The sequence below is a fragment of the Symphalangus syndactylus genome, chromosome 5, assembly GCF_028878055.3.
Source record: "Symphalangus syndactylus isolate Jambi chromosome 5, NHGRI_mSymSyn1-v2.1_pri, whole genome shotgun sequence".
NCBI lineage: Eukaryota > Metazoa > Chordata > Mammalia > Primates > Hylobatidae > Symphalangus > Symphalangus syndactylus.
Window position 1 is genome coordinate 28740546 of NC_072427.2, and position 8998 is coordinate 28749543.

General features: G+C 43.3%; 1 protein-coding gene across 26 annotated transcripts in view; it reads left to right on the forward strand.

Annotated features, from left to right (window-relative positions):
• The window catches only part of PEAK1 (pseudopodium enriched atypical kinase 1), a 293590-nt gene extending 284856 nt beyond the window's left edge, over positions 1-8734 (forward strand). For all 26 annotated transcript variants that reach the window (XM_063638673.1, XM_063638670.1, XM_063638674.1 and 23 more), the window contains one exon: positions 1571-8734. In XM_063638673.1, the coding sequence (XP_063494743.1) occupies positions 1571-2734 (1164 nt within the window). In that variant the 3' untranslated portion in view covers positions 2735-8734. The remainder of the gene's footprint in view (positions 1-1570) is intronic.
• Positions 8735-8998: the final 264 nt, after the last annotated feature.

Consider the following 8998-nt stretch of genomic DNA (forward strand, 5'->3'; position numbering starts at 1 on the left):
TGAACTCAGGCTGGGGACATCTGTTCAAGACCAGAAGTTTGCTTAAAAAAGAAATACTTAGTATATCCTCAAACTGAATTAGATAGGTAGTAGAAGACTTGAAGGAGCTCGTGCTCAGGTATAGATAGATAGATAGATAGATAGATAGATAGATAGATAGATAGATAGATAGATAGATTGATTGATTTCCATGGCACTGGTCACTGATATCAAGCCTCTTTAACTGTAATAAATATGATAAACTAGAGAATAAGAGAGAGAGAGAGAGAGAGAGAGAGAGATGCTTTTCTCCGTTGAGACTCCCTTGCCTTTGATGTTTTTTTTTTTTAATCTATTTGAGTGGAAATCAGAATGTGCTGCTTCTCAGAACTGGGTCCTATCTGAATCTTCCTAAGAATGTATACATTTTTCTTTTTAAATAAAAATGACTAGAAATTGCTTTTTTAAATTTTGCTTTTCTGTATTATTGTAATAAACAAGCAGTGTAAACACTACAGAGAGTGCATGTTGCTGGGAGCCTTTGATATTTGTAACATGTGGCAGTGTGCCTCTGCTGAGGAGGGAGAGCAGAGAATGACCCTCAGTTAACAGGGCTGTGGAGCAGACTCCAGACCAGACTATTATGATCCATGAACTAGTATTAGAAACTGAGTCTTCCACGTCAGCCTCTCTATAGCATGAGGATAACCCATTTGGGGGTGGTTTTACTTACTTTTTGCTTCGATAACCCCTTAAGAGTAGAAATACAATCGTCACAGTATGTAGAACTCTTGGCTAACTTTTTTTGATCAAAAAATTCTTCCTTGATCCATAACCACTTAATAAAGTTCTTTATGAAAGGTCTTATTGCCTCAATAGTGGGTATTAAATGAGGCCTGTTAAGAGAAAGCATAAAACTCAGAAAACCACCATTGAAATGTTGGTTTTGTTCTGATTAGATCAGACCAGTGACTCTCTCAACCCTACCAGTGAACTATGAGTGCCAGTGTTGTGACCATCACAATGACATTCATTGAAAAGTTAGGAAAACCCACAGTTTACCTGGCCAATGTTATATCACTCTCCTGACCTGTGAGATGTTGACACAAAGGGTGATGGGTGATTAAATAAGGTATTTTGGTCTCCATTATGAGTCCATTGGCCTGCTGTATCAGTCTGAGCTACAAACCTCTACAGAAGTAAGTAAAAAATTATTTTGTCATTGTTGTTCTGATGAGGTGCAAGGTTATAGTGGAAAGAGCAGGCTTTGGCATTAAACAAACTTAGGTTTGCACACATAACCCTGGGCTTTTTTTCTTTTTTAAATTCTTAGATTCTCAATCTACTTTGAAAGGTTAATGTGAGTACTAAAAATGGTACACATAAAGTGCTCACCACAGCCTGGCGTGTAGACAACCATGAGAAATGGTTACCACCATTATTATTGTCACTTAACATGGGGCAAGCCTTGCTAACAACTTTACTATATGATTATTTGTCCCTAACCAGTCACCTTCCAGTTAATCCTCCCTGATATATCGTAAACCTGGTTATGAGAGTGTGAGTTTTAAATTGTTTTATTATCTTTCAGATCTGTAAGAGCAAAGCTAAAGAATCTCAGCAGTATTATCACAGCTTGGCTGTCCGGCAGAGTCTGGCTGTCCATTTTAACATTCAGCAGGACTGTGGTCATTTCCTTGCTGAAGTCCCTAACCGTCTGCTTCCCTGGGAGGATCCAGATGACCCTGAAAAGGATGAGGATGGCATGGAAGAGACTGAAGAAGAATCCAAAGGAGAAACGGATGGGAAAAACCCAAAGCCCTGTTCTGAAGCAGCATCATCCCAGAAAGAGAATCAGGGAGTCATGAGCAAGAAGCAGAGGAGCCATGTTGTGGTCATCACCAGGGAGGTTCCATGTCTTACTGTGGCTGATTTTGTGCGAGACTCTCTGGCCCAGCATGGGAAAAGCCCTGATTTGTATGAGAGGCAGGTGTGTCTGCTGCTTTTACAGCTATGCTCTGGTCTTGAGCACCTCAAACCCTACCATGTCACTCACTGCGATCTACGCCTGGAGAACCTGCTACTTGTCCACTACCAGCCTGGGGGGACTGCCCAAGGCTCTTGGCCTGCAGAGCTCAGCCCCACCTCATCTTATCCCACTAGGCTTATCGTGAGCAACTTCTCTCAGGCCAAGCAGAAGAGCCATCTGCTGGACCCCGAGATCCTCCGGGACCAGTCTCGCCTTGCCCCAGAGATCATAACAGCTACCCAATATAAAAAGTGTGATGAGTTCCAGACAGGCATCCTCATCTATGAGATGCTGCACCTACCCAACCCCTTTGATGAGAACCCAGAGCTGAAGGAGAGGGAATACACACGAGCAGACCTGCCTCGCATCCCATTCCGCTCCCCCTACTCCCGGGGTCTGCAGCAGCTGGCCAGCTGCCTCCTGAATCCCAACCCTTCTGAGCGGATCCTCATTTCAGACGCCAAAGGCATCCTCCAGTGTCTGCTCTGGGGCCCCCGCGAAGATCTCCTCCAGACTTTCACTGCCTGCCCTAGCCTAGTACAGAGGAACACCCTGCTCCAAAACTGGCTAGACATCAAGCGAACACTGCTCATGATCAAGTTTGCTGAGAAGTCCCTGGACAGGGAAGGTGGGATCAGCCTTGAGGACTGGCTTTGCGCTCAGTATTTGGCTTTTGCCACTACAGACTCCCTCAGTTGTATTGTGAAAATTCTGCAGCACCGTTAATGTGTACCTGGATGATGCTTTTACCACATCTTCACCTTCTTCGTGTCACCCATGCACTTCCCCTTCCTAGTGCTCACTCCAAATTCAAGGAAAGAAGAAAGACAAACCTCTATCCCTGTCCATGAACAAGTGGGTGCATTCAGAAAGGTTATCCACTGCCCCAGATTGAATGAGAAGCTGAGTCTGTCTTAACTTTACAGAAATTCAGATGCAGTAACTTGCGGTTGCCTTCCCTTGAAACACGTTCTATCCTAATAGTCCCATAAATGCAGGTAAAAATGAAAATCCATATTCTTGAAGGGACAGCTTCTTTGGTATGAACTCAGTGAGCCAGTGAGCTGTGTCCATTTCCTCCATAATTCTGGATATCACCTATCTTTTTAGCACCAAGTATTCTCACTAGCAGTAGACAGACTTAACCAGTCTCTACCATGACCCAGTAGACTCTGGCAACAGACTCTTCCTTTAAGGTGTCAACAACTGACTTACTAGGCAGAACTGCCATCCTTAGCATCGGCCCAGTTTTGGTTACCAGGGACTATATCCTTTGTTCCAGGAGAGAGTAGAAAGAAAAGGAGAGATCCCATCCTTGGGTCATAGACCCATTTTCATTGCCATTATCTGTAAGTATGTGCACTGCATGGAGGACAGCCCTAATAGTCTCCCCTCTGCTGCCACTGCCTGATTCTCCACTCTGTCCCCACTTGCCAGTGAAGTTTGGATTTATCAGCCACTTGTGTCCCATTAGAGAGCTGACCCAAGGTGGTGTCACCAGTGCCTCAGCAGGGTGGAGTGCAGTTCAGAGCTTATAAATAGCTGGCAAGGCATGAGGAGATGATTTTCTTGCATGTGCAATTCTCTAGGGGCCATCAGGGAACAGAGTTTAAAGTACCCTTTGATTACTGTCAGAACTGTCAGCATTTGCAGTTTTCCCCGAGCAGTAATTGGCCAGCTCCCTTCTATCAGTAGCCAGTGTTAACTAGTTTACCAAATGCTGTAAACAATTGCCCTGAATGAAATAGCTGTCAGTGGAGCTCTAAGATCTCCTTTAGAGGGCACAGTGAGGTGGGCTGTTGGGATAGCCGTAGGCAGGGGAGAGGAAGAAGGCCACCGATGAGACTGCTGACCTCCTTAGAATGTTGACCTCTTCTAGAGAGACTGCCTCCCAGTGTAAGTGGCTCATTGCTCCTTCTTACTCTCTCTAAAATGGCTCTGGAGGACAGCTCACAGGAATTCTGATTGCTGAGGTGGATGATTGAGAGCTGTTCACTGTGTGTGCAGCCTGTGCTCCCCTTCTATGGATATATGTGCAATTTTTGTATGTATTTGTTTTAGCTGTATATTACAGTGTTTATGTTGCAACTTCACCTGAAGCGAGTCTACAGAAACCTTCCCCCTTCTTCCCTGGGCACATATTTGCGCTAAGAGATGAGCGTTCCTTCCACTGGGGTGTGTGTGTGTGTGTATGTGTGTGTGTGTGTATACACGTGTGCACCTGTGCTTGTTTTATTCAAAACTGTGAGTATGTGTTTACTTGGACCTTGAAATCCCAAGAGTCACTCGAACAATGTGTGTGTACACTTGTGTGCCCATGTGTGCGTGCACACGCATGCTGGAAGCGGAGGCCAGGCCTCTAGAGAAGCAACCTGTGGCAGGGTTGACAGACATGTTCTCTGTGCCTAGTGAGTGAGTGAGCCCTGAGGCCCCTCATCTACCAGTGCAGAGTTTCCTTAAAGCCAAGACTGATTGTGCAGTATTACTTACATAGCACATTAGTGGCCTTGGAAATTTCTAAACTTTTAACATTTTTAACAGCCTTTCATGTGATTCATGTATATCAAAGAGGATCAGGAAAGGAAAATAATGTATTTTATTGTGCTCTTATTATTTTTTTAAGTGATTGGACTATGTGAGGCTCTATTTGGAGAATGTCCTTATCCCCTGGCCAGCAATATAGGACTCACAGGAAAGAAGGCTGGTTAGCCCACAAAGAGTCTTGCCTCGTCTAGCCAGAGTGCAGGGCTCTGCTCCTAGGAATGGCCATGGAGTGGGCATGCTGCTGCAGGCCAGCAGTCCGCTCTTGGTGTCCTGTGGCATGGCCGCGCCTTGCCTTGAAGGTTGGTGTTTGGTTCATCTTAGCATAGACCATGTGCACATAATTCCTTGCCTGATTATGCACTGAAGTGGCAGCACACAGACCACTGACCATGTCAGCCAGCACATTCCCTTAACCTCCCCCATCTCCCATCTTGCAATGGCTTGCATATTGAGATATACCTTCTCAATGTCACGTTCGTGGTGCCTTGCCCATGTAAATTTGAATGTTGACTATTTAATGAGGTTACATATTTAATGCAGAATGTTTCCTGGTCCCTCTATTTGTTATGTCTCTACATATCTTTTTTTTCTTTCTCTTTGTCTGTTATGATTTGGATCCAGTCTTCTCTTTAACTCTATGGTATAATAAGCATGGACACCTCCACTACCATTATCTTACAGCACTGGTAAACCAAGCACCTCTTCACATCAGATGTTTTTAGTACTGTTTTTATATTCAGATTTGTTAAGGGCAAAAGATGAATGCGAACTAGCCAGAGAAAAGCCTCAGGCTTACCAGAGACAGGTGGCTAGATTAATTTTTCTCTGGGTGATGGCCAAAGAATGTGAGATAGAGAGGGAAGAGGGTGTTACAGGTTAGAGCAGAATAGAGAAAGAAACTATATTTCTAGGCAAAAAGTACTACATGAGTTGGTCTTCAGAATATTTTTCCAAAAAAAAATGAAATTCAGTCAGTTTAACATTATCACAAATATTTTTCATTTTAATTGTGGTAGGAACTTTGAATTTGTTCATCAACTGGAAAGAAATCCTACCCTCTGTAGACACATACACACACATTTTATATATATATATATATATATATGTTTGAATTGTGACTAGTATAGCACTTTACGTTTTCTCAAGTAACAGGAAGTTATTGCCTTCAATATTGATTGGAAATTGTTTTCTATTGAAGTCTATACTATAGAGTTTTCCATTTATATTGAGAGTTTGAACAATTAAGCTCCTATTGGAACTTTTCCTTAAGCCACATGAGCATGAACAATCTCTGTGACACTTGGGTGCTAGAGAAACACAACAGTGGCTAAAGTAGCCAAGAGCAAGACTGAATGTATAGCAGAGTGCCTTGTTAGAGTGGTAACCTAGTCTTGGAAGCAATTCAGTGGATGTTTCATAAAGAGGACTAGAACTTCAAGAAGCCTCCTGTGCTGGCTGAGGTGAGCCCTTTTGGTATATGTACACTACTGGGTTGCCTAGAAGCCAATTCGTGAAGAATAACAGCAGGATGAGAAAAAGTCACTGTAACCTGTGGAATGACAACATAAGAATCACCAACCCCTAGGCTGAGCTAGAACTGGAAGCCAGGAATATGGCAATGAGTTTCAAGATTTGCCCTCAGAAGATGAACTGGGTGAGGTATGGGTTGGGATGAGGGCACAGGCACTCATCCTACCTACCCTGCTGCTGTTGAGGAGCTAGAAGTAAAACATACTCGTTAGGATTTTAACAGTTGGAGTAGCATCCCATTGTCAGATTAAGTGGGGGTCAGTTTTGCTTCCAAACTCAGAATAAGTTTGTAAACATGGGAAAGTCTAAGCCAAGAGATCTAAAGCTCTAGAAATATTAATGACATTTCTGGGAGTAAAACTACCAAAAATTATATCTTAAAAGTTTCTAGTAGTATAAAGTTCCCAGGCCGGGCGCGGTGGCTCACGCCTGTAATCCCAACACTTTAGGAGGCCAAGGTGGGCAGATCACCTGAGGTCAGGAGTTTGAGACCAGCCTGGCCAACATGGTGAAACCCTGTCTCTACTAAAAATACAAAAATTAGCCAGGCATGGTGGCAGGCACCTGTAATCTCAGCTACTCGGGAGGCTGAGGCAAGAGAATCGCTTGAACCCAGGAGACAGAGGTTGCAGTGAGCCAAGATCACGCCATCACACTCCAGCCTGGGAGATAAGAGTGAGACTTCGTCTCAAAAAAAAGTTTCCAGGAAAGATCTTTGGGTCCTACTAAGCATCTCAATTTTGAGTTATGAATACTTTGGTTCTGGGAAGTAACCTGACATTTGGTTTTGCTGGAATTAGGATTTTCACTAGATTTCACTGCAATTAGGATTTTCTTCTAGATTTTACCAGCAGTGATCTGAAAAAGTACAGGCTAGTCCCAGAAATAGAGATGGATTTAGGATACTACACTATATTTCAAATGATTCTAGATGTGTAAATGTAGTATGAACATTCTTGGAGAGGAGTGAGACAAACTGGACTTGCTGGGCCAACCCTGGCATGTTTTTCATTCGCCTCACTAGTTGATAAGGATTGAAAATTCTGCTCCAGCCTAATGAGTGAACAGGATGGCTGCCCACAAAACCAGGTTATTAGTTTTACCTCATTGAAGCTCATATTCTCAAAGGCCGAAAGTGCTGTGCCGAGACAAATCCAAGTGCTGCTCTTGCTGAAGTGCGCACTGAAGTCCAGCTGTCCGTGCTTACAGCAGTGCCGAAAGTGGGGATTCCATGGACCAAAAACGGTGCCATAAGGGAAGCCAGAAGAGTTACGGTGCAAGATCCTGGGAGAGATTATACCAAAGAAATCAAGCCTTTTTATCCTGATGCTTCTAAGATGATGAGGGTGAGCTGTGCGAGATGCCATGGGAGGGGAGTTCACATACATTCCATGTGTAGGCATTTAGCTGATAAATCCATCCTCAGAAAAGCACCTTTTTAAAAAGAAGTCCATTTTGTGTATTAGAAGATGATGATGATGAAGATGAAGAAAGCCCTGGCAAATAAAAAGTTCCTCAGTATTTAAGGAGAAGGAACTCTTCCATGTCCTCTTGACATGACTGTGGCTATTGCCCAAACCTCAGCTTGAGAACATCATATCCATATAATACTGAGAGCGGAAGATTTTTTTAAAGAGATATGGTAGTTTTAATAGGTTTGTTTAAAGAACTCTTGGGAAATTTCCTAATAAATTGTAATCGTTTTTATAAACCTTCCTACAGAGTTGTTTACTATTCATCATCACCATCATTTAATATCTATAAGTGCCCAGAATGTACAAGGTGCTATACAGCTGTTAAACACCCCCTCCCTGCAACTGTTTAAAATTAGAATAGATTTTTGCATCACCCACTGCTAGAAGCTTCCCCCACCTAGGTGGGCTGCAAGGGCCTGCATTCCCAACATCCCATTACATGTTTCCCACTCCAGAAAGTCTCCGGGTTTATTCCAGCTTTTTATCTTGACGTGTCCCATCCACCCCCATGGTTTTGTTTTGTTTTGTTTTTTAAATCAAGAAAGTTTCAGGGAATCAAAAGAGGTCGGAAATTTTTTAACCTAGCAGAATTACAGAGTCATATATTTTGCTACGAATGTTGTTGTAGTACAGAAAACCCACTTTGCCCGTTAGTGTGTGGATAGTATGTGTGTGTCCGCACTCACGATAACTTGAATGTTGGACCAGACATAGGGTTCATTTTTGAAAGGTTAAACCACACTGCTTCAGGAACTTCCTCCAAATACTACTTGGTTATCCCTTCCTTTACCAGTTAGAACTAAAGAGTGTGATGTATGAACACACTGGGTTGGGATTTTCTGTTGAGGATATGCAGGGCATTTTGGCATGAGGCAAATACAGAAGCAAGATTTCATTCTACTTGGTGATTTGAATCATGACAGTCCTCATTCCAATCTCTCTTTAAGTCTCTCTGGCCCTGCCCACACTCTATATTTGAAAATCTTGTTTTTGCTCTTTCCGGAGCTTCACCCCTCTACTTACATATTGTAAAGTTGTATAAATCTATCATTGAAAGGTCCCCTCTGCCACCAGTGGCGCCCCCCTTTGGTTTGCTGTGGTACTTTGCTGTGTACTCTGTGGCATCATGTTACTGTGTAAATAAATTCATTTTAATACACACTAAAAAACAGACAAATGCTTGTCCTTTTGGCGACTCTTCCACACTGACATGCTGGGGAGGGTTTGGTTGCAGACATGGTTATGTCTTGTCCCCCCAGGGTAGGTGCCCTGTCTATAACACAGGAAATGATGGCTTTCAGCCTGTGTGCCTTCTGCACTCTGGGTCCTCATCCCCCGCTGACGTGGATTATATTTCTCTTTATTCCCTGTGTAATCTAAATCAGGCCCCAAAGAGAAAGCGAAGGCATTCTGCTTTTCCCAGACCTCAGAAGGCTGCAGG